General features: G+C 42.2%; 1 protein-coding gene across 5 annotated transcripts; it reads right to left on the bottom strand.

The window, feature by feature from the left end:
- Positions 1 to 112: 112 nt before the first annotated feature.
- srcap (Snf2-related CREBBP activator protein) lies at positions 113 to 25,352 on the bottom strand. Of its 5 annotated transcripts, none has more exons than XM_053238871.1 (35): positions 24,376 to 25,352; positions 22,612 to 22,700; positions 19,622 to 22,521; positions 19,309 to 19,350; positions 18,813 to 19,022; positions 18,504 to 18,689; positions 18,238 to 18,378; positions 17,888 to 18,077; positions 17,464 to 17,633; positions 17,266 to 17,353; positions 17,065 to 17,154; positions 15,898 to 16,059; positions 15,375 to 15,592; positions 14,982 to 15,159; positions 14,733 to 14,869; positions 14,448 to 14,617; positions 14,057 to 14,249; positions 13,790 to 13,926; positions 13,407 to 13,593; positions 12,979 to 13,148; positions 12,506 to 12,663; positions 12,203 to 12,403; positions 11,438 to 11,599; positions 11,132 to 11,305; positions 10,138 to 10,449; positions 9,810 to 9,949; positions 9,357 to 9,667; positions 9,030 to 9,232; positions 7,189 to 7,358; positions 6,778 to 6,974; positions 6,503 to 6,617; positions 6,272 to 6,391; positions 5,963 to 6,142; positions 5,785 to 5,868; positions 113 to 5,669 (listed from the first exon to the last, which is right to left on the bottom strand). In XM_053238871.1, the coding sequence occupies exons 3-35, from the start codon at positions 22,319 to 22,321 to the stop codon at positions 1,581 to 1,583; spliced, it is 11,985 nt and encodes a 3,994-aa protein (XP_053094846.1). In that variant the 5' UTR covers positions 22,322 to 22,521; positions 22,612 to 22,700; positions 24,376 to 25,352; the 3' UTR covers positions 113 to 1,580. The 5 variants fall into 5 exon arrangements, with proteins under 5 accessions (XP_053094846.1, XP_026770636.3, XP_034165160.2 ...); XM_026914835.3 differs by having other exon boundaries at positions 22,612 to 22,685; XM_034309269.2 differs by lacking the exon at positions 24,376 to 25,352 and adding an exon at positions 24,138 to 24,261 and having other exon boundaries at positions 22,612 to 22,685.
- Between the last annotated feature and the right edge of the window lie 10 nt (positions 25,353 to 25,362).

The raw sequence follows: 25,362 nt of genomic DNA, 5'->3' as shown, positions 1-25,362 counted from the left end.
TGTCCAGAAACTCAACACAGACAGCAACCTGAGCTCAGGATCAAACCAGGACCCTGGAGTTGTGAGGTGGCAACGATACCCGCCCATGTATCTATCCACACATGACAAAATATTGATATTTTTGGTCTTTTTATTCAACTGACTTTTGTTGTTTCAATCTTTCAAGTAAAACAATGTGGAATTACATGGGAACAAAAGGAATGTAACAAATTCAAAGAGACAAAATAATAAGACTATCACCACATTCTACCCATTCCCCAAAACAAGTGTGTACCCCAAAATGGGATAACGACAGGAACTGTCAAGGTTCTGATGGAAAAAAAAAATCAAAAAGGTTTAGCAGGAGACTTTCTTTTGAGTTTATCATAAAAAGGATGAAGCAAAAAAACAAAAAAAAGATGACAACAGCATTCTACACTGAAGAGGTGTTTTCAGTTTGGTTGGACTTTAACACAGATGTACCTCCTGTGGTTCTGGATGGAAAATTTCTTTCTTACACTTTAAACACTAAAAATCTTTGAAGCCCAAATTTGTTTTCTTAACAAGGCATACAGGGATCCAGTCCTATGTGGATCAACAGGCACTCTCACTTTGTCACACTAACTTGAGACTGTTCGACAACAAAGTTTAATAGAAAGTTGACCACTAATACTTTGGAAAAGGTGAAAAAATGAGGTTGCATTTCATCTCCATATTGCCAGAAAGTAAAGGACAAGCAGAATTCAAGACTTTTCACAAGCTCAAAGATGTACATAGTGTGAGGTACCAGTAATTAATTAACTTGATTGAAAGCGATGTAAAAAAAAAAAAAAAAAAAAAAAAAACTATCCAGGGGTATTATGTAAGATGTGCAAATGGAGAAATGCAGGCTGGACTTAAAAGTAACTGATAGGGAAAAAAAAAATTACACAAGACAAGGAGGTCTGAGTAGAGACTAACTCCAGCATAGTGCAGCAAAATCACATTTACAGACCTGCTCTCTTCATACCCTGGAAGAAACCACAGAATATTCTTAATTTATCAACTGACTTGAAACAAACAATAGTCAACAGCTAGGCAAACATTTCGTCATAGCCCAACTGCTTAAAAATGTTTTAACAATCAATCTTTCAAATGTAGCATAAATTACTTTATGCGATCACCTTTGCAGCACAAGTAAACTCTGTATAAAGGGTACACTTGACCCATCTTAACAGATACTTCTTTTAGTATTCCAGTCTTTAAATGATTACAGTACATAGTGTGAACTAAACAACTCTTGCCCCTTGCCCAGCTGTCCAAAGTCCTTGTGGTATAGTTAGGTACAATCCTTTTGATCTCATTACCAAGACCATACCAATGCCATATTTTTAATGAGTAACCTTCTTCCCATCTGTCCTGCATCTCCATTTCCTCTCCACACTCAAGATGGCTTAATAGAATGCACCCAAGTTTAGTTCTTATTGCAAAGTGCAATAGACTCAATTTGACGTCTCACAGACAGTGTTAAAGAATGGCAAGTTTGATCCCCGTTCCTTAAAACCCGTAAAAACCTTCCTCTCATTACTGCAGTTCTCGGTCATTATCTCTCTTGTTCTAAATCAAGTTTTGGAGTGCCGTTGTTGATTGGAGGAGGAACGGGTGTTGCTAGCTGGAGTGCGAGCCTGAGCTGCTGCCAGCGCAGCAACACTCCTCAGCACCCTGTCAGGAGTTCCCTCACTTGATCCTGCACTGGGCTCTGGCTTCTCATGATTTTTTGAATGTCTCTCTCTCCTGCTTTCACGGCCTCGGTTCTCTCCCGTTTTCTTCTGCTTGCCTTTCCCTTTCTCAGTGTCGCTACCCGATGAAGGAGCTCTTGAGTGCGAGTGTGGTGGACCAGTGCTCCGTGAGCTCAAGCTGCGAGTGCACTGGCTGCTGTTGCTGCTACTCCGGCTCCTGCTGCTGCCTGCCCCTCTTTCACTACTTACACTACTGCAAGCACTATGCCCTCTCGAAGACCTTGTCTCTCTGTTTTCTTCCTCTACTTCCTCTTTCTGATCTAAAGTCTTTTTCTTTTCCTCTTTTTTGGCTCTCTTGGCTTCAGTTTCCAAGGGAGGCACAAGATTGCCTGGTCGCTGCCGAGTAGAGCGGGAGGCAGAGTGTCCTGTTCCAGTGGTGGACTGCGGGGAATCTGTTAAACGAGTAGGGGTTTGTCGGCTATTCTCGGGTTTATTAACTGAATTCGTCTTAGGGGAGTCCTGGTCTTGTCTGCCTTTAGACTTACTGTTTTTTTCAGAAGTTGGTTGCGGTCCTTGTGTAGCCTTAGATTTGGAACTGGAACTTGGTGGATCTGGTCCCTTTCCTCTCATAGCCAAAAGTTTAGCAGCGGCATTGAGTGCTGAGCAGCGTTTGCCCAGTACTTCGGGCTCAGATGAGATCGGAGAAGTAAGTTGTGAAACAGGTTGGGTGCCTGTGGATTTACGGGTTACCCTAGCGGGCGTTGCTGCAGTGGACTCCACTTCTTTGGTTGCTTTCTTGTCAGATCGCCTTCGCCCATTACTGTTCTTGTCACCTTTGTCACTCATGGTCTCCTTCTCCAAAGTTTTGTGTGATGAACGAGTAAGACGTCTTTCTTGACCAGTGGAGTCTTCTGAATCTGAGGAGGTGGAGTTGGAACACTGACTCTCAGGTTTCACTTGCTCTTGACCAGACCCCCTGTCTGTGCTATCTTTTTCTGAATCTCTCTCCATTCGCTTTCTCTTTGCTGGCATACTGCTCTCTGCAGACTTTTTTGACCGAGATGAGAGAGTACCACTGGAAGCAACAGAAGACGGAGAGGAGGAGCGAACAGATTCCTGACTGCTTTGTCGACAAATGCTTCTTTTCTTGCCTGTGCTTTTGCTCTCTTGCTCCTTTGTCTGACTCTCCTCTTCTTGTGGCATATCAGCCACATCACTCGCAGAAGTAGTTTGCATCACTGTTTCTGAGATTAAGGGTACATCAGACCTCTGATCCTCTGGCAAATTTTCCAATTTCCTCTTTTTTGCCTGAGACTGGCTATTATCTCTCTCTGCTTTCTCAAGCTTTCCACAGATGTCTGTTTCTATTTCTTCTGCAGATTGAATTAAGCCATCTTCCTTTGACACTCTATGGTCTGGCTGATTCTCAGTTCTCTGTTCTTCAGCAGGTACTGACATATGTGTAGTTCTCTGCCTAGAAGCAGGTGACTGCTGAGAAGTGTCAGATGCAGTTTCAAGTGACTCCGGAGAAGATAGAGGGGCGATAGGTATTTGGTTTGAATCTGTGGGGGCTGTTTGTGTTAGTTCAGGCTTAGGTTGAGAAAGAGCAGTGTTTGTCTGGTCCAGATTAAATGTAGTTTCCATTGGTATATCAGGTTGAACAGAAGGCTGAGTCAAGTCAGGAACAGATAATGTCTGAAGAAGACCAGTTTTCACAATGGGTTCAGATAGAAGCTCACATGTCTGGGCAAATGTAGTTGATGTGGCACTAACAGAGGTTAATGGAGGACTCACACTTGATATGTTGCTTTCAAGTGTTGGTTGTGCCAACAATACAGTAGGTGTAGTTGAGACTTGGGGATGAGCTTTACACTGATTAGATTTCACAGATATCTCTGCAACAACACCTTTGTCTGACACAGTTGAGAGCTGCAAGGGTACTGTGGTTACTTGACTGCTTTGACAAACTGAGGATGTAGATGATGGTATGTACTCTTCGGAAGGCCTAGGAGCAGAGCTATCAAAACTCTCACATGGAGTGGTAGCAGGCTGTAGTGATGAAGGTTCTGTGGTGGTCTGAGTGGCATTTTCTGTCTGAATAACTTGTGGTAGAGCTGTAAGGGAAAAGTCTGGAGAGTCAGAGTTTGGAGCTGTGGCCTTCAAATTTGTGTGATCAGATGACAGTTCTAGAGTGGATGTTTGCTTAATCTGAGATTCACAAGGTATTTGACGTGGAGGTGTATTGAACTGAGTGGTTTGAGTGTCTGTTTTAGGAGATTGAGGAGAGTCTGCAGTTTTAAATGATTCAGAGGCACCATCAGCTATAGAGTTTATTGTTGGGCACTCAGGAACAGAGGGCACAATTAAAGGCCCAAGACTGGAACTATGTGAGTTAAGGTTTACAGCAGAAAGGCTTTCCTGTGACACAGATGACAAGCTTGTAGGACAGCTTGTTTCTTTTTCAGGTTTACCACTGTCTACTGCATTTGTGGTGGAATCTTTGCGAGGCCGTCCCCTCTTTCGCTTTGGTGACTGAGGTGGACTGTGTTCTTCACTTACAGACTTCTGTGCCACAGGGGAATCCTGTTCTGGGGGTTCTGGGGGCTTAGGTGACGTTTTGGGAGGCCGACCCCTTTTGCGCTTCCCTGGTGAGAAATAGGTTGGATTAGCATCAGATGCAACATTAGGAGTGGTACTGCCATCCTTAGATGAAATAGGCTCCTGTTTCTTTGGTGACAGGGGAGTGCGTCGTTCAAGCCCTCTGCCTCTACCTAAGAATTGTTCTCCTAATTGAGCAGCCATACGAGATTCCGTCTCCAAACGCCGGCGCACCGGTAAGTTACGAAGGACGGGCATGTCTGGTGAATGGTGTGTAGGTGAGTAAGGGTGGTAGCCTCTCCCTGGATTTGTGAGTGATGAAGGAGAGGCCTGTTCCTGTCCTTGCTGTGTCTCAGGGGGGGACACTGAAGGTGATTTTGGAAGAGTCTTATCATTAAGAGATTGGGTTGGTGAAAGGGGAATTGTATCCTGTGAGGACTCAGCCTGGTCTGTCTCTTCAGAGGAACCTTCAGTATGCACTCCTCCACTCCCACATTCCCCCCTTTTCCTTCGCTTTGGTTCCTTATCTTCAACCACAGTGACAAGGCGACCAGGAAGCTTTCTAAGGACCTTTGCCAATGGAGAATCTTCTGGAAGGCCCTTCAGGACCTCTTCATCAGCAGACTGGCGCTTACGTGGTGAACGAGAATGTGGAGATGCCAGTGAAGGAAAGAGTGAATGCTGGCCATCCTGCTCTGACTGATGTTCAGGAGAACAAATAGATTCTGAAGAAACAGATGCCCTCCTATCTCTTATGATCTGTTGTGGGGTTTGGGTGTCTGTCTCTGCTCCATGCTCATCCCCTGTATCTCTGAATATTGTTAGTGTTAAAGTTTGTCCACTGGAGTTTTGGTCTACTGATGAAGAGGCAGCATCTGAAGGCACTGGAGAGAGAGGCTGGTGATACTGGGAAGGTACTCTGGATCTTTCTGAATCAGACAGCTGCTGATCAATTTGGAGTTTCAGAGGTCCTCCAGCAGTGGATGTTGAGGAGGCCACATCTTCACTTCCTGCTCTACCTCGCATACCACTACGGAGTCTTTCAGGCACTTCTCTGGGCTGGGAGGACTTCAGACTGGAACTAGGCCCAGGGGCACGGTTCACACTTGTCTCCCCTCTCCTCCCTCTCTCTCTGTCTGGGGATGGATGTGTTGTAGACATATCATCCATTTTAGCTGGTGTTCCTCTAAGCCTGCCACTGACCCTTGTAGAGGGGGCACCTTTCTCTCTGTGTCTGCGTGTGCGGCGAGCTGGAGGGTGTTCCTCAGGAGTGTGAGGCATTGAGTCGTCTTCATCATTATCAGATGACTGATGTAGCTTTAGACCCTCCTCCTTTGCCTGATCTAATCCTTTTCTTGCAGCTTCAACCTGTTCCTGTTGTCATGACAAAACAATCACTGTTAACTGCAATTATATTTACTCATACAGTCGGATAAAATCTTATAATTCCAAGGTCTTGAAATACAGTTTTCAATTAATAAGAGATTACCTCAGCCTGTTTCAGTTCTTCTTTGCAAATATCCTCAAGAGACGCCTCCAGAAAATTCATGGCATATCGCTCTATGGGAGTGAGCTGTTAGAAGCAAGAACAAGACACTTGATCAATCAAATAGCAGTATAAAACTGGAAAGAACTTACTTTTTTTTTACATTATGATAAAATGTTACCTGTTCTACCAGAGCAGCAATTTCTTGCTCAGCTTTGGAAAGTTCCTCCTCTTCCTGATCCCTGCTCTCACCATCATCCAGAGGAATATTTTCATTAAATTCTGCCAACTCAGCCACTTGCTCTGCTTTGGCTTGGGAAGCTGCTACTATGTCCTCTTCATCCTCAGCACGACACAAAGCCTGATAAGAGAGGTAAAGACATCAACTGTTGCAAATAAATAAATAACTAATTATACCCTAAACTATATAATGAATTTGTACTTAACTGTGTAAAATCTAGCTATGTTTTGTCAAGAGAATAAATTTTACCTGCTCCAGAATAGTAGTTTGTTGTTTATTTATGGCTTCCTCATCATCTGATGGAGGTACACTTGATTCAGCTTCCTTCTTTTCCCCTTCATACACATCAAACAATTCTCGGATAGTTTGCTGTTTGTTTAAAAAAAAAAGAGGGAGAATATTTCACATTAACCATGTCTCATTAATGATTTTTAAATGGTGTAATAAATTAATAAATACATACATACAAAAGAACTGTACCTGTTTGAAAAAAGCAGTTGTGAAGTTACCCCCTTCAATTGCCATATCTCCCAACATTCTCTTCTGGTTGGCTTTTTTCAAAATGTTTTCCTCCACGGTCCGTTCACTGATCAGTCTAAATAAAATTTAACATTAAAGAGATTCAGTGTGAAGAATCTACACTTCCACAAAAGCAACTGCTTTGACATACTTGCCTTTCACAACTGAAATCCTGAAGAAAGTATAATCTGTACAGAATCACATTACTTATTTTATAGCTGAATTATAACGGGTACCTATAGATGTGAACATCCCTGGTTTGTCCAATACGGTGGCAACGGTCTTGAGCCTGAGCATCCATGGTGGGGTTCCAGTCACTATCATAGAACACCACCGTGTCAGCCCCTGTCAGATTTACTCCCACACCACCACTCCGGGTGGACAAGATGAAACAAAAGATTCGACGGTCTGCGTTGAAACGTTCCATCAGGGCCTAAGAGGTAGAGAATGTCAAATAATCCAACTGAACCTGGGCAAGTGGCACAAGAACTGCTATAAAAATTCATGTATTTTAAAAATGTTAAATATTTTCAATTTTAAAAATATTTTAAAGCATAACACCACCAAATTAACAGATCGTATTAGATGTATGTTTAACTACTCATTTTGCAGTCGGTTCAGTGCAAGAACTAGAGTTCTTCTCTTACCTGCCTCTGTTCTACTCGTGTGCTGCCATCCAACCTTAAGTAAATGTGCCCATGGTAGTTGAGAAACTGCTCCAGTACATCCAGCATGCGGGTCATCTGAGTAAATATGAGCACTCTGTGACCTTCAGACTTCAGTTTCCGGAGAAGATGATGGAGAGTCTGCAACTTGCCTAATTCAACACAGAAATCCACCATTATACTACTGTATGGGCTATTTTTGTTGCATTGTTCGACAAAAATAAAATGATAGATAAATATTTTTGTATTTCACAAAAAAAAAATGGTTCAGAAATACATTTGCAATGCATAACATACTATCTTATAATTTGTGTGCATTCAGCTGGATTTATTTCTAGACTGCTCCATGTGCATTTACACATCTTGTCACATGTGTTTGAAACACCTTGATTCATTTGTAGATTTCTGAAATTCCTAACACCCACTTGTGCAAATCAGTCCATTTTTACTGGGTCTGCAACTAAACAGGTTGCAAGACAATCTGTGCAGCAATTCGAAAAGATGCAGTTGGCTGGCTTCACGTGTCTCGGAGGAAGCATGTGATAGCCTTCACCCTCCCCTCTTGGTATTTGCTGTATGATTAGGGGAGACCTGACTGGTGGGTGGAAATTGGCTAAATTAGGAAGAAAATTGCTTTATAGAGTAAGCGTTACACGTGCAGGCTACTAGCGTACTAGCTCCAAAGATTCTCGTAATGATGTATGGGAGCACTTTGGCTTCCTAGTAAGTTACGAAGCTGACAGCCAGCAAATGGTGGACTGGTATGTTACAGTGTGCCAAATCTGCCAAATGTGTACTTTTGTACTTTTATAATGTTGAGTTTTAATCAACTGAAAATGGAAACCTAAGGCACCTATTCTGGCAATGCTTATTTTTGCTGTATTGAAAATCTATATTGTTAAACCCCTAATGTTAATGTATTATGTGTGTCAGTGAACTGGTCTGCTAATCATCTTTTATTATGACAACACACAATTTAATATTGCTTTGTTAATGATGTTAATGCAATGTAACGCAGTGTATAGTATACGGGACTGGCACGCTTAAAGTTATGTTGTTATGCTTGTTTTGTCATGCACACTTAGCTGCAGCTCAAGTACAGATTGTTAGATTCCATACCAAAAGTATCTGAATAATGTCTCAGGTAAGTACCAATGTAGTTACAATGTATTGCATTAAGTAGCAGGCACTATTTACCTTGCTATTTGTGCTGAAACCTCATTATTAGGTAAATTACTGTTTTTCTTATTTGTCCATATATCCATCACTCCATCCATCCATCCATCCACCCACCCACTTTGCTCAGTAGCTATCTGTTTAGCAACTGTATCTATCTAGACAGATAGATGGCTAGATAGCCATATAGATAGACAGGTAGCAAAGTGGATTCCCAAAGTCCATAATCAGTTCCCAAAGTATCTTTGTTTAAAATACAAATAATTACTTCTATCAACCTAATAGTTAATCAGGTTCAGACATGCCATGATGTGCGTAAACTGTACATGGAATAATCCACAAATAAGCGCAGCCAATTTCATAAATAAAGGCTAGCATGTTTGTAGGTTCCAAGAGTATTGGGAATGAATTTTTAATTTGGAAAACACAAAAATATTTGTGGCTTTTGTTTTATTTATTTGTGAATTGTATTTCACTTTTGTGGAGCCCATGGTATTTATTTGCAATTTATGCGACAAAAATACCTATTACTCTCCACTAGAGCATCACATACACAGAAGATAATTACAAACTTAATTACATAAGCTAAAAATATTTGCTTTATATTATATTTATATTAACATTCTCACCACACTACTTGTACTCACCACAGTCATACTGGATAAGTCGCAAGTCAGGAAAGTGTGTCCGCATATTGCAGTGAATGCGGTGCAGTATACGCATGAGAGGAGAAAGATGAGCAGACAGTGTGGAGGAAAAAAGAGCCTGCTGGTAACTGAGGGAAGGAGGTGGATGGCAGCAATGCATGGTGATAGGCTTGGCCTCCACTGGAGGGATGACAAATGTGAACCTGTGGGGGTGCAGTGGGGCACTGGTTATAGAACAAACTGCATACAAAACATGGACAGACCTAAAGACTATAAATTCATCATGGTATAGGATGTCAGTGTTTAAGGATGGAACAGTAAGCATACCTGTCTATGACCTCAGACATCAGGTGTAGTCTTTCCTCACAGCTGTAAACTGCTTCTTGCAGAGTTTTGCTCTGGTTCAGGTAGTCGCTCGTATGCTGGGATTGAGCATTGAGATCAGAACTATAACACGAGTGGCTCCACCTGTTAAGGATGGGTTGAGCCGGTGTGGGACTAGGGCCTGGGAGGAAGGTGAGAAAATCCAGAACCTCTTGACCATACACAGGTTTTGCATTGCAGTGCAATTCATTGACTCGAAAGATTTGAGAGATCCGATCATCTCTCTGGGCTTTACGACGATCTGCGAGCCATGACTGTCAAAAAGAGAACATGAGTCAAGTCTGTTGATCCTATATTAGCATTTAAAATATTTTTATATTTTAAGAATAGGTTAACTCATCATTAGTATGCAATATTATGACTATATCCCAGTCCTGTCTTCTATTTATCTCGTACCATGTAAAATGGGCTTCGAGGTGGAGGCTGGATTCGGGGACGCTGAAATCCAGGTGTACGGCTTTGGGATGAGGACATAGGTTTAAGAGTAATAACATCACTACTGCTCTCTTCAACCCCTAATGAAGCATTTGCCTTAGCTACAGGACAAAGAAAAAATAACAGAAGTCACCAAGATTTGCATACGTTTATGACATATATTGTAAGAATAAGCCCCAAGTGCACTACATACTTAAATAATTCCACAAAAAAAAAATATATATATATATATATATATATAAAGTACATAAATGTGGAAAATACTGTTGCAAATTCTGATTTTTCTCACCTATCCCTGTGCTTGGGGATGTTCCCTCCACCACCTTGAGCACAGAACGTGAAGGTGGAGGTTGGCCAGGGCTTGAGGTAGGAGCTTGAGGGGGAGCAGGGTGAACAGGAAGTCGCTGGGAAGGCTGTTGAGGAGTAGGTGGTCTAAGAGCAGAGCTTTGGGTCCCATGTGGGTGCAACAAAACTGACTGAGGAGGGGCAACACGAGGAGATGGGGGCACAGCCAGAGTGGGGACCTGCCCACCTTCTTTGCCTGCTGCTTGGCGAACGACAATCTTAACAATTCCTGGTCCGCTTACCCTGGGTGATGGAACTGAATGGACAGAATGGTTAAACATTATTTAGTATCCCAACCTGATAGTATACACAGAAAAGTGCCAATTCTTTTGGACTGGGCACCATACTATGGATTACAGTAGCAGAGCTAATTCAGTTGCTGGGTCTGGTGACATGATTAGATTTTCTAGATTTCCTTGATCAGCTGAGTAAGAAAATAAAATCAAAATGGAAACAGTGGAAAATTGCAGAAGCATTTATCCATATTTCAAACACCTCTGAATCTGGTACAAAAGCAAAACATTACATCACATGTTTAAAAAAAAAAAAAAAAAAAAAAAAAAAAAAAAAAAAAAAAAAGCGAAGCATTTGTCTATTCAAACATACAATATACTTGATTTTAGAAAGAAACACCAAAAATGCAACATCCATGAAATACTACCCTGTCACTTACCATCTAATAATACTCCTGTGTCTTGTTTCTGTATTCATTATAAAATCATTACTCAGTCTAAGTTTGAAAAAAAAAAAAAAAATTCAACTGCTATCATATAGGCCTTGTATCATCAATCTCTTAATTACCCCTCTAATGGCCACTTATGCACCCATGTCTTGCTCTGCTGAGTAACAGGTAGTTTGGTACCCAGGCTACAGCACTGCAGCCATCAAGGTCATAATGATTATAATAAACTCAAGGACAGCAAGGACAGCGCCAGTACCTTGAGCAGCAGTGAGGGGTACCGCTAGTCCAGAGCAGGCTGGGATTGTGCTGGTTGGGTTGGGATTTGTTGAGATGCTACCTGACTGACTAAGTGTATGGAGAACTGCAACCTGAGCTGGCTGACTAATAAGGTGGTGCTGCCCACCGCTGGATACCAGATGCATTACATTTCCTAAAGGGCACACAACCACAGGACAAAGTGTTAGGCCATAAACTAAACCAGTACTTGCAGACAGGTGTGCAGGAAAATAAACCCAGCCACAGCTGTTCATGCAGGGCAATAAATCCAAAAGAATGCACTCACCTTGAATGGACCGTGGCTGGGCAACGGGCACTTGGAGCGGAGCACCAGATAGGGTGAGTTTGTTACCCTGCAGTTGAAATGTGACGGGCTTACTGCCCTGACTGGACGACACTGGACGACCAGCCAAGGAGGCCAGCTGGGCAATACTCACCACCTCTCCAGCTGTATTAAAAATATTTAAATGAAAATATAAAAATCTCTTTTAAACAAAACAAAAAGAAAAAAGTTGAGATGTACACTCACCGTCCACTTTATTAGGAACACCTGTACACCTGCACGTTCATACACTTATCTAATCAATCAATCATGTGGCATCAGCACAGTGCATAAAATCATACAGATCCAGGTCAAGGGCTTCAGGTAATGTTCACATCAAACATCAGAATGGGGAAAAAAGGTGATCTCCGAGTTTAACCGTGGCATGGATGTTAGTGCGAGAATGGCTGGTTTCAGTATTTCATAAATTGCTGACTTCCTGGGAATTTCGCACACAACAGTCTCCAGAGTTTACACAAAATTGGGCGAAAAACAAAAAACATCTGGTGAGCGACTATTTCTGTGGGCGGAAACACCTTGTTGATACAAGAGGTCAGAGGAAAATTTCCAGATTGGTTCGAGCTGCCAGGAAGGATATAGTAATTTAAATTACAAGTAATTTACATTTACAATAACTGCATAAATGAGCAAGTGTACAGGTGTACCTATTAAAGTGGACAGTGAATGTATACGTTGTTATACATCAACATTATAATCCAGTGCACTTACATGGTAATCTGGCCTGCATATCAGGGCTGAGAAGCACCCTCTGTGTCATGACATTGCTGGGGGGTTGAGGGGTGACAGACACCGTTGGGGTAGTGGAAGGTGCTGCATGCCGAATACTCATAACTGGGTTCGCAGACCCCGTGGAGGTAACACTTTGGCACGCAGGAGCTTGTGGAGCAGCAACAGGAGTGGCAGGGGACACTGAAAGACAAACTCTTAAATTAGGCTATATTTACTAAACAGTTATTACTGTTCCAGTTAGTCAGTGCTTTCACAAACAAAGAACTAAAATACCATGCTGACCTTGAGGTGTCGGCTGTACAGGAGCCTGAGTATGAGTGACTTCTGTAATTAGAGGTGGCCGCAGAGGCTGGACTGCGGGAGAGACCGGACATGTGGGCCGTGGGTTATTTGAAGTCGTTGCTGAACGTCCATCAGGCTTGGGGAGTGGCTGAAACATCCTTTTACGTAAACACATTCCAATACAGCATTATTGGCTAATCATGATTTGGACACATTACATTTACATTTACATTTATGGCATTTGGCAGATGCCCTTATCCAGAGCGACTTACAAATATCTCATTTATACAACTGAGCAGTTGAGGGTTAAGGGCCTTGCTCAAGGGCCCAGCAGTGGCAGTTTGGTGGTGCTGGGATTTGAACTCTCAACCTTCCGATCAGAAGTCCAACATCTTAACCACTGAGCTACCACTTCCCCTTAATTTACATTGGTTAACATTAATGTACATTGGTACATACTACAGATCAATTACCTGTTGACCTTCATGCGAATAGGTTTAGGTCTGGGTGAAGGCTCAGGGGACTCCATGATCTCCTGTATCAGCTGGCGTGTTACTTTCCTTTGAGGAAGGTAAACATCTGCTTGGTACCGAGAGACATGGCCTTCCAGACTGACCAGGTCAAACATGGAGAGGTCACAGCGCTGTGAGAGGAGATACAGCCACAGACTTTAGAGATACAGCAATATTACAATACAAAGCAATAGACAAAGACTGTCTAGGAGACTACTCATTACACCTATGCCTAGAGAAGCCAGCATAATATGTATTTAATCTTTCTATTTTTTATTATGTGAAAAGCTTCACAAAACAAATATTAAAACTGACCAACAAAGAACACAACACAAAACATGGTTAACAATGTTTAAAGTGGCCAAAATTAAAGTGCCCAAAATGCTCACCTGGAAAGGGGACGTGTCTAAGGCCTTCAGAACCAGGGAGGCAGTGGAGTAGGTTATATTCTCAGTGATAAAGGGAGACTGGATTGGCCGTGGATCAAACAGGTTAGGATGGTTACACACTTTACGCAGCTGCATCAAGATGTTGATTACAGACATGAAATGTCCACTGGCTAGGGTTTCCTTCGTTCTGGTGAATAGTAATACATGAAAATGGAGAGGAAAAAACATAAAGCAAACATCTACAAAATAGAAGGGTTCACTTTCCAAATCAACCTACTGCTTTTTCTCTGCAATACCATGAACATCACTTATATAAGTCTTATGTCAACAACCAAATGTTGACGCATATTTACATAAGTTGCATATTTATTCACTGCACTTACGAGGCCTGTGCCATGAAGTCATCATAGAGGAAGCGTTGTCTTTTGGAGAGACGACAGCGCACAACATGCTCATATTTCTTGGGCATTTGTTTCTCCACATCTGCTTTGATACGCCGGAGCAAGAAGGGCCTTAGCACCTAAGGGCAAGGGTTACGTTAAGTAGATGTGATTCACAGAGCCACAACTGCCGCTATTGCAGGACAACCATTTGTAGGTGTGGGTGCAATTATTTAAGCATCATTCTCTGTCAGGAATGACGGTACTCACCTTGTGCAGCCGTTTCACAAGACCCTCATTATATTCTTGGCTGCCTTCAATCATCCCAGTCAGTGGGTTGGAGAACCACTCCTTGAACTCACGGTGGGACTGGAAGACATGCGGCATGAGAAAGTGCATGAGCGACCACAGCTCCATCAGACTGTTCTGCAGCGGAGTACCAGTAAGTAGTAGCCGCCGATGACTTCATGTGCAACAGAAACAGAAAGAAGAGAAATCATGCCAGAGCAGTATTACTTTTGAACAAAATAAAATAAACAGAAGACAAATGTCTGGTGCAGAAAAGAATTAAACAAACTTTAATTAAAAACAAACTTTAAAAATTAAAACTTAATTTTTCCCAAAAAATTCTGAAATAATTTCAGAAATATTCTGTAAGCACCTGTTGAAGTTTAATAGACTTTGCCAACGCTGGGACTTAAAGTTTTTGATGTTTTGTGCCTCGTCTAGAATGAGGTATTTCCAGGACTTGCGTCTGAATGCCTGATGGTCTTGCAAAACCAGCTTATATGAAGTAATGCACACATGGAAAGCATTGGGTTTGGTCCACCCCTAAGCAAAGAATATGGAAAAAAAACCAAATATTATAATATATATCTCACAATCATCAGGTAATCATAATATTGCAATGTCATTCTGATGCTAGTGACTAAATGTCTAGGCTAACCTGTCTCTTAAGTTTGCGCTCTTTCTGGCTGCCATAGTAAGTGAGAATTTTAAAGCCAGGGCACCAGCGTTTCAGCTCCATCTCCCAGTTCAGCATTACACTGGTGGGCACAATGATTAGATGAGGGCCCCAGTTACCTGCAAGAAGTGCAAAGATATTGTTTAAATGGTACAATTATTCTCCTGTCAGGCACTGACAAATTGCAAGAACGATTAGATTCTTTGAAGCAACACCTATATCTCCTCATACCTTTTTCACAAGCCAGATGTGCCAACAGGGCAATAGTCTGAATAGTTTTACCAAGTCCCATCTCATCTGCCAGGATACCATTTAGCTTCTTTTCATACATGGTGACCAACCAGTCTAGTCCAATGTGCTGGTACTCACGTAGGTTGCCATGAAGTAAGAACGGAATAGGCGTTTTCACCTAGAAATTGCATATTTATTAAGTAAAAATTATTAATCCTAACCACAATCAACTCTGTCCATTAATCATCAATTCTAAACATACCCTAACAAAATCTGTGTTATTATAATATAAAAGATAAGATAATCAATTTAATCTCATGTAAATCATAAGCAGCACATGTATAACCAAGCCTTAAGTGTCCCAGACATTGGCAGCATGACATGATCCCTTACACTTGTTGTGGCCAGGGTATATCCTTTAGGCTGAAGGCTTTCAGCAGTAGCAGCTATATGGCTAATCTCTTTTTTGGGACGTGGAGATGTGGGGACAGAGGGGCTGTGATCTCCCTCCCTTAGTAAAACCTCCATCCCCTCTCCTCCATCATCTTCATCCTCCTCATCACTTTCCTCAGCTTCAGCATCCTCATCTTCATCACTGTTTTCTGCTGAATCTGAAAGTTGAATTCAGAGAAATGAGATACAATTTGACATCATCAGAGGTCAATACTAATTATGATACATGGTTGAATAACCAGAAGAAATGTTATATTTCAAAAGAAATGTTATATAACACATTCAAAGTGATATTTCACAGTCATACTTTCCTTTGCCAACCTTCCACCATTATAATAAATTTGTTGTCACTTTCTATACTTCCAGGTTTTACTGTGTCAAAATACATCAATAACTCCTGAAAGTGCAAATGAGCCTCGTGTTTTTAAAATGAAAGACATCTTAAAGGAATACCACACTTTACCTAAGGAGGCATCATCACTTTCATCCCCCTCAGTCTCTTCCTCTTCTTCATCTTCAGTTCCCTCTGATCCCTCTGAGGACTCTGGTGATGCTAAAGGTTCTTCAAAGTCAGAGGCATATGCCCCTTTGTACTTCTCTAGCAGCTCTTCCATACTCATCTCACCTGAGGATCAACATATAAGCAAAGATAAAACTCTCAACTAATCTTAAATGGAAATGAGTTAAAGCTTTATGATAAAATTATTTTATCTGCATTTTTAAAGGTGCTGGAGGTAGCAAGACTCCCAAAAGAGGTGTAAAAATGTTTCTTTTACACTGTGGAAGGCATGCTGTTGGTCCATTTGGTCCCTTAGAGGGAAGGGTCAGTGCAAATCAGTACTAGGTTATTCTGATTTATCATCTGTATCCTATGATTTAAAACATCTCTATCCTGATGGGAATGGTTTCTTCCAGGATGACATGCCCTAATCCACAAGTAACAAGGGCTCACTGAATGGTTTGATAAGTATTAAAATGGTGGAAATCTAATGCCATGACCTTCACAGTGACCAGATCTCAACCCAACTGAACACCAAGGGGAGATGCTGGACCTGCATGACAGTACTTTGCATCATCAAAACACCAAATAAGATATCTTTTGGAAGAATAGGGTTCATCCCTCCAGTACCATTGCAAAACCTTGTAGAATCTGTGCCAAGGCATACCAAAGCTGTTCCAGAGGCTTGTGTTGGCCCAGCACCTTACTGTGACACTTCTACTACCTTTAATTTGTCACCTGTCTCTATTAATCGCAACCTGACTGACATTTATTTTGGGTAACTTTTTTAACCCCAATTTTAAATTTAATAAAATTAATTTGTTATCAGTAACCCCTCCATCACACAACACATTAAGCTAGCTACCAGATATTTTTTGAACAGCTGCTTACGTTAAGTCACACGGCAGCTGAACACATTTAGAAGAGAAGACTATCTCATCTATTCTATCTCTGTAAACAAACATGCATGGACAACTACTGAATCATCCGATTCAAACTCAGGTTCACTTATCAAAAAAGGGAGAAAACCTTAAACAGCTTGTTTTAATGTTCACACCATTTTTATCAAGGCAACTGTTTTTAAATAAGAACAATAAGAACAACTACAAAAAATCTCTCAACACTGGTTACCCTCTTTAGCCAAGTCATCAAGTTCCTCTGCATGGTCTCCATCTCCCTCAATCACCTCCTGGGCTTCAATGGTGTCCTCCACATCCTCCGCTTTGAGAGTTGAAAAGATTTACACAACCATTTAATTAAATGGTGGCATTTCTTTAAGATATGCACATGGATAATATTATGAGTGGAGTAACATGAAAAAGTCACACTTACCATCTTCCTCATTAGCTGAAAACTCTTTGTCCTCATCTTCAACTGTAGAGGAACAATCATCTGACGCTTCATCCTCAGATGCAGAGCCCTGCATGATAATCATGATTCACTGTATGCACATGTGTAGCACAGACACAACTGGAACGGAAGAGTAGTAAGACTGAGAATGTTGCTTGTTGTTAATAGTTCTTGCATTACCTGGGGGAGAGTGAGTGTACTTAGTAGTTGGTCCAGTGGCAGTGTGCTCTCCTGCTTCAATAACTCAATCTCCTTTCTCTGAGATTCTGCATCATTCCCATCCTGCTGCTCCTCCACCTCAATTGTCTCTTCATCATCTTCCTCCTCACATGGTGGTTCAAAGTCAATATCTATAAAGGAAAAATATTTAGAACATGCACAAGTCATTCAGTTTGCTACCTGCAATACTGACCACTTTATCTACTGAGCAACACTACTATTTAACCAGTTCTGCCAATGAATGATTTTCCAGACCATCAATTTGCATCGAACACACACATTCCACTCGTCAGACCATTTAAAATGCTTACTGAACACAGAAATCAGTTAACATTAAAACACAGGAAGTGACAAACAAGTTTTCAGTGCAGGTACAGTTTCTCACCATCTTCCTCAGGTCCGTTAAGCTGACTGTGTCGGGAAGGAACACTGGTAGGGGCTGCAGGTGTGGCTTGCAATGACTGACTAAGCAAGTCAGAGTAGCGCTCTGTCTGGCCGACAATGAAGTCCAGCTGCAGATCCAGGGCCTTCTTACGTTTCTCTTCAAGCCGAGACTGCTGTTTGTACTGCACAACCTGTGTAGAGTAAACGTAAAAGAGACCAGCAAATAAACATGATGGATAATAAATGTGTCTTAGAAAAGGTATTTTTTTAATAATTCAGAAGTTAATTCACAAACGCAAAATTGTCCAGCTTTTGGAATTGCAAATTCAGCACAATAATCCAACAAGTCACCTTCTCAACACTGCTCCAAAAAGCACGGACTTCCTTTGCGATGGAAGCAGCGATCCTCCTCAGTTTAGCATGCTCCTCACGCTTTGCTCTTTCCTCTTTCTGCCGTAGCTCCTCATGGTGCCGCATCACCATCCGTACCACCTGACACCACCCATCTCATTTTATTCACACTGAAATCTCCATCAAATACACTTTGTATTCCAATATCAAAAAAAAAAAAATACTTAAATGGGTAGTAATCAAATCAATAAATTGCAAAGGTTTACTTTTCTCGCTACGCCTCTTTTCCAGCGCCTCTCCTGTGCAAAGTCAGCAGAAAGCCACTGCATCTCCTCACAAAGGTAATCCCAGTGAACCTTGGGCCGGAGTGGCTCAGACACGCGAGACAAACGTTTTAGGGACCAGAAGCCCTCACGTTTCAGCGCAAGTGTCCGATGCTCAATCTCTGCTTCCTGTGGGAAATTGAAATATTTATCAGTATCTTTCAATCCAATGCAATAACCTTCAAGGAATCAACTCTCGTATCCTTACCTTATCTTAACAAGTAATCAAGAACATAAAAATACTTCACTTACATGTTTGGCGAGCTCTGCCATATCTGTGTGCTTCTCTGAGCGAGGCCGCTGGCTGAGTGTTTGATCTGATTGAGAGGCTCCACCAGAGTTCTGGGGAGAAGGCAGAGTGTGTTTGCAGTCTACAGAAGAGGAAGCAGGAGGTGGTGAAGGTGTACGAGAAGTGGAGGGAGTGGAGCTTGATGTACCTCTGCCTGCTATCCATTGGCGAACCTGAAATAAGAAGAGAAACACAACTTAATTAACAAATCTTGGCTAAAAGAAAGCAGACAAACTGAAAGAACTTCAAGAACTTTTTTTTTTTAAACAGAGAAGACTATTGGATCTATACAGATGTCTACCCCTTGTTTATTTCTGTCGTTATTAAATAAAACATGCAATTGTGAGTTTCTGTGACTTCACACTAAGCTTCAGATAAGTTCGAATTTTGAGAAATGTCAGCCTGCAAAGTGTGGTCTCAGAACAAGAGATGTCAGGAGAAGATTATGACACCTCTTACCTTCAATAAAAAGGCCTGTGTGTCTGTCCTGCTCTGTCCATGCTGCAAAACACACATGGCTCAAACATGCAGCCAACTAGGGCATCATAATCGGATGGCATTCACATGGCTATGTGAACATGCACACAAAGTAGTCTAAAACACTGATGGTTAACAGATGGCTAATGACTTTTGTTCTGATGCTAATTCACTTGAATACTTAGCTCTCTAAAACAAAGACTAAGCAAGCAATTAAGCGATATAGCTTACACAGCATGCTTTATATAAAAAAGAAAATACAGCAGGAAACACACCCAATGATCATTTTTCTTACCTTATTTTGCGCTGGACTGGGAATAACAATGCTTTCATTGGTCTGGGCTTCTAAAGAACCATCTGCTTCTCCCTCACTGCTCTCTCCTATAGAAGCATCAAGCTGCTCCATAGTGTTGTCCCGTGCATCCTTTATTTCTGCCAAATGCTGAACTGGTGAGTGTTCTTCCTCCACCTCCAACAGCATTGAATCTTGGCATGGCTGGTTCGCAGGACCTTCAGACTGATCAGTGATTGTACTACACATACTGCCTGACCTGGAAGGCAGTCTTGGTGAGTTATGGGTCTGAATTTGGGTAGATGAAGCAGAGTTTAAGAGAGGTTCATCTTGGGGAATCTGTTTTTGAAATGCTAGACAATGTTCTGATTTGATTAAGGCCTGTTTTTTAGACTCATCCTTTGAAGATGAACCAGTAACATTACAGGGAGCATTTAGCACATGAAAGCTGAGAGGTGCTGGGACCGCCTTTTCAGCTGCAACCTCTGTAGTTAAGTCATATTCTGAAAGGCACTCTACAGAGACTCTATCTAGACAATCACTAGGGGTACCAGATGGGCTCTGGTTCCTGGATACTAGAGCCAACATTGGAGGTTGTTTGAGGAGAGCCTCACCTCTCTTTAGTATAAGCAACTTTGGATCAATAACATTTGATGAAAGAGAAATCTGAGACACATCTGATTTATTTTCTGGGGACTTCACTTGTTCCTCTTGCACAACAGTAGGGCTGTTGATTAGGGTAGAATCTAACACATTAATTGTATTCTCAGCACTTGAGCAAAATGCGGGTTTTGAAATCATATTTTGCATGCAGATATTTGCTGAAGAGGTTAAAGAGGTTGAGGAAGATAAAACATTCTGTGAAGTTAAAATGGTTGGTGGATGAGAGGAGAGAGTATCAAGGTCTTGTGTCAATGTTTCTGTTAAAGGTTCAAAAGAATGTTTATCTGCAGGTACTTCTACACCTTTTTCTGGTAACAGCAGCTTAGCAGCTTCATGAATAGCATCTGGTGGGAAGCAGGGTACTGTGCATTCATAGACAGCAACAGATGTCTGTGATTCAGGACAGTGCCCCATAGCTTCTGTGCTAACGTCAATCATCTCAGCATCCTCTGTGCTTTGACACTGCCCATCTATCAGTGGAGAGTGATCACTTACCACTAACCACGTGTCCTCCATCCCCGGCTGCACTAGAATACCTACGTCAATTAAATCTTTCATTTCAACAGCATTTAGCCCGGAGAAAGCCTCTGAACCCTCACCATGCTTTTCATCCACATTCATATTATCAGATGTTGAGATGCCATCATTTAGGCATTCCATCTGTGGGAGCTTATGATCTACTAGAATGGATTCTTGGCCTTGCTGGATCAGACAGTCATTTTTAACCTGAGAGAGACATGGCTCATCTGAGTCTAGCCCCTCTGAATTTGTACATTTGTTTTTGTTTAAGAGTATATAGCTCCCATCTGGCTGGTGATCTTGATATGGACTCATTTGCATACTTTTGGCACAGTCATTCTGTTTCGCAATCCCATGTGATGCACTGCAAGCAACCACATGGGACCCCTCAGTCACTATGGGGGCCTGTATATTGTGAGAGCATGTCTCATCCCCCAACACCTTTGGTTCATTAACAGAAATATCATAACATACTCCTGCTCCATCTAAAGAAAGAGTCTTAATCTCCCTCCCCCCACTTACACTAGTCTTGTTCCTTGTTAAAACAGATTTAGGGGTTGCACTACAGTTCATACAGTCAGGGCTCAGCTGGTTCGCTTGTGTAACATGTGCGTTCTGAGGATGGTTAGCGGGATTGGGTGTTTTCTCAGGGAAGGCAGCATTAGGGGTAGAAACTGCAACAACAGAAGGTTGTTGGAGACTTTTAGATAAGCATCCATCATCCTCATCTGTGTTATTCGGGGTGCCATTTCCATTTCCTGTGGGAACAGGTAGTCTAGACACAGATTCTTTTTCAGGTGACGTTGAACTTGAATCAACACTCCCTTCTTCATCTGCTGCAAGTCTCTCTTTTGTGACTTCATCCATGGAATTACTGGCATTAATAAACTCATTAAGTATTTCTGCATTGGCTGTGATGATTGTTGCTGTAAGAGGCTGTTGCACAATTTGCTGGACACCAGACTCGAGCAGTAAACTGCCCTGAGCTGACTGCAGAGATGGTGCAGGTTGGAACTGCTCTGTGTCTCCAGGCTGCTTGTGGTCTCTGTCTGTTGCTTTATGTGCAGTGGAGACTGCTGAGCTGGACTGAGGTGTGGGGATACAGGTGCTCTGTCTGGCCGTGTGCTTTGTTCCACATAGTTCCTCTTTACTAGTCTTTGATTTGCGTTCCAGATATGCTTTCTCTGGTGCCAGAGGTCCCTTTTCCATCTTAACTGCAACTCCTGGCTTAGGGGTCCAGTCCTGACAATGGCCAGTTCCCTCTGCCATTTCTGTCTCCCTGTGTTCAAGGCATGTTTTCTCAGTGTTATAATGCAAATCCTGCCCTTTTCTAACATTGCCTGTATCACAAGCTGAAAGTCTGTCTGAGAGATTTTGTGAATTTCCTGCAGCCATAGCCACGGGTTGTCCAAGGTCCAAGGCTGACTTCTCCTCAGGCTCCTTGGTGTTGCAGTTTTGCCAAGCCATTGTTGTGGTCTGCTCTTGATTTGCAGCCTGCGTGTTTGCTTTCTGCTGCTCCATCTCTGTGGCAGGGCCAAGCAGTGGTGGTGGTGGTAGTGAGGCAGCTGGGACCGGCTGCAGGACATGCTGGGGTGGCCCGGCCACATTCTGTGTAGCCGCAGGGATGCCACCCAGCACAGCCACAGCCGGAGGGGTGCGCTGCTGCACCACCTCCTCCCTAAGTCTTCCTCCTTCTGGACTGCTTCTGCTACACACTGCACCTGAAAGGAAAAAAAAAAGACAAATAACTTCAAATGGTTACATCAAAGATGTAAACACAGTTAACAAAGGACTAGGAGGCAATGCATCACCTGTATGTGGTGTAGGCCCAGTCTCTTCTGTATTTTCCACTTCCAGGATGCTGAGATCAAAGACACCACTGCATCTGGGGGGAAAAAACCTTTAAAAGTGAAACCAAAGATATTCTGGTGGACTTGATCCACTGTTCACACAAAAAACAAGAAAATAATTAGTGATAAATCAAACTAAATCACAATCCCCAGGCCTGTTATGTTCATGTGTTAATTGCCATCAACTTCCCACATCTACCTACAACTTCCTCAACTTCCCCCTTTCCTACATGTGCTTGCAGTGACAGTGAGCCAGGAACTAAACAGCATGAATGTAGTAATGTTACCCAAAAGGGTATGCTGCTGAAGATTTTACCTCCAATGTGGTTTAGTATATTGACAGAAAAGTGAAAAATATCGTTGGATTGTATGTGCACTTGTGACAGAATCACAGTCTTGATTTGAGTAAATCAGGGAGCACACTAATGGTAATAAATGAAGTGCATGGACATGGACCTTCTCATTATATAGCCAACATGCAGGACTGCATCTGCGCCCACTGTAGCTAGCAGTGTTGTGGAGATTAATTAGCAATTTGGCTAAAGTCTGAAATAGGTTCTTCAGCAAGACACATCTCGGCTTGTTTAAAATTGTAAGGCAAATGTGCAACACATTTAATTTCTCATTATTCGACAGCAAGTTTAGTGAGCGGCGGTAAATCTTTGCTGCGGTGTGGAGCCTGCGGAGTGCACTACACAAGGGCCTCAGCATAATCACTAAGAGCCATAGCCAGGGCTGCCTGGGCTTAAAATAAGGTCGTATGCAGCCATTTAAGTGTGGGAAATAAATGTATATGGTCGGAGCTTTGTAAGCCACTGCGAAGGAAACTTAAAGAAAGCGTAGCTAACACGGCGGCTAGCTAGCTAGCTCACGCGCCATCTCAAGCTTAAACGGCGTGAACTGATGGGACTTATGTGAGGAAAAGAACTAGACAGGGCTGTATTTCTGGGTTATACGAAAGCGTTTTAGCCCTGCTATCTAACACACTGTAAAAGGTAACGTCCTCTTTCTTTCATACACCGTGAGCTGCCTGCTTAGCTAGCTAGCACTAGCCAAGGGACAACTCAATGACGTCACTACGCGGGGTCATGCGTGTTGATCAAAAGATGACTGTCAACATTTATAATCCTGCATTATGCTTTAAATTAAATTCCTCGTCCATATGATTATCTTCACATATTTTCAAAACACAAAGTAAGGGTTTAAGAGTGTTGAGACAAACATACTTTGTGTGAGTTTAATATAAAAGGGCTGTAAGTTAGAATGATAATAACCATCTAACAAATAAGAGTTTATGTACCAGATAAACTGGTAAAGCAGACTGTATCTTGGATCCCACTTCTGTTTTGAACGATGCTACACAGAGCAGCATGTGTAGCCGGGGAACGTTAATCTAGCTATATAATGGTTCAATTTAACTGAATTCAAACTGCAAGCTGACCAATGTGACTGACAAAAACGTTTTAGGCAAAGTTTGATCGTATTACCTTTAGGTTATAAAACACTCCTAAAGTGCCTGCTACCTGGCCACAAAAGTCAACCTGACATGCAGCCATTTGAATTAGTTGTATTCTTCAAGGCTGTGTTCATGAAATGAATGCATAAAAGTGAACTTAACCCGCCATATCAAAGTCCCCTACTGCCTCCAAATACCCCCCTCCCTCCCACCGCTTACAGTTTTCCCCCCTCCTTTCACCGTCGCCGCCATCTTAAGTTCCCACCTACCTGAAATTTCCGAGCACTTTTCTTTTACTAAATTCTCGTTGAAGGAGTCGCCATCCGCGTTAAATCGCACTCAATCCGTGATTGGAGTTTTCCAAACTACCTCTCGGTACCCAACGAGGTACTGGCAGGTTCGTTTGAGCAAGTTAAAGACCGGTCCGAGAGAGACTGGGTTTGGATCGCTGAATCTAGCGGTTGCGGGGAGGAGACTTTCGACGCAGCGAAATGGAGGAACGAGCGACTGCTGACAAAGTGCGGACCGGATCAACATCTCGCGAGATTTGTGTTACCGCGCTATTTCCGCATCGCGTTTCAGACAGCTAACTAGCTACTGTTTTAGGTAGGTGTTGCATTTAAGTAGGTGTTGTTTAATTTGGTAGTGACGATACTGGTTACTTAGTTTTAACATTATCAGAGACATTTTTAAATCCTGCTGCTGCTGCATGCACCAGCTCCATGTCGTTTTAAAAACTACGAGACTTGCTGCGTGCTTGCTAGCTAGCCAGCCTAGCTATAATATTAAATGCGATAGCAAGATTTCGTTACATTTCGTCGATACTTATTTGCGCACGTTAATTTGACGTACCTTTCACGTGTGACAGATGTAAGGAAACGTACATAGCATTACTATATAAGACACTCTATACCTGAAGTGGTAACTCACTGAATTGTCAAAAATAGTGAAAATTTTTCAAACTTAATCTCTGACTAATTTGAAAAGTTACTTCTCACTAGTTTACTCCTAGACCAGTGGTCACAAACCCTTCTGGACTTTGTCTCAGCTAAACACCCTAGACCCAACCAACCTATTCTTCAAGTAATTATTAGCTGTTTCAGTATTAGGTTGTAGTATTAAGACCTAAACTCTGGTAAAGTAGAGCTTGAGGAGCATGACTGATGACCACTTCCCTGGAGCAGAGGTTTTTAAAACCATTCCTTGGTGCACCAGCCCTGCACAGTTTAGCTTTCCTTACTACAGACACACCTGAC

Source organism: Pangasianodon hypophthalmus, chromosome 12, assembly GCF_027358585.1.
Source record: "Pangasianodon hypophthalmus isolate fPanHyp1 chromosome 12, fPanHyp1.pri, whole genome shotgun sequence".
NCBI lineage: Eukaryota > Metazoa > Chordata > Actinopteri > Siluriformes > Pangasiidae > Pangasianodon > Pangasianodon hypophthalmus.
This window is presented reverse-complemented; position numbering and strand designations above follow the sequence as displayed.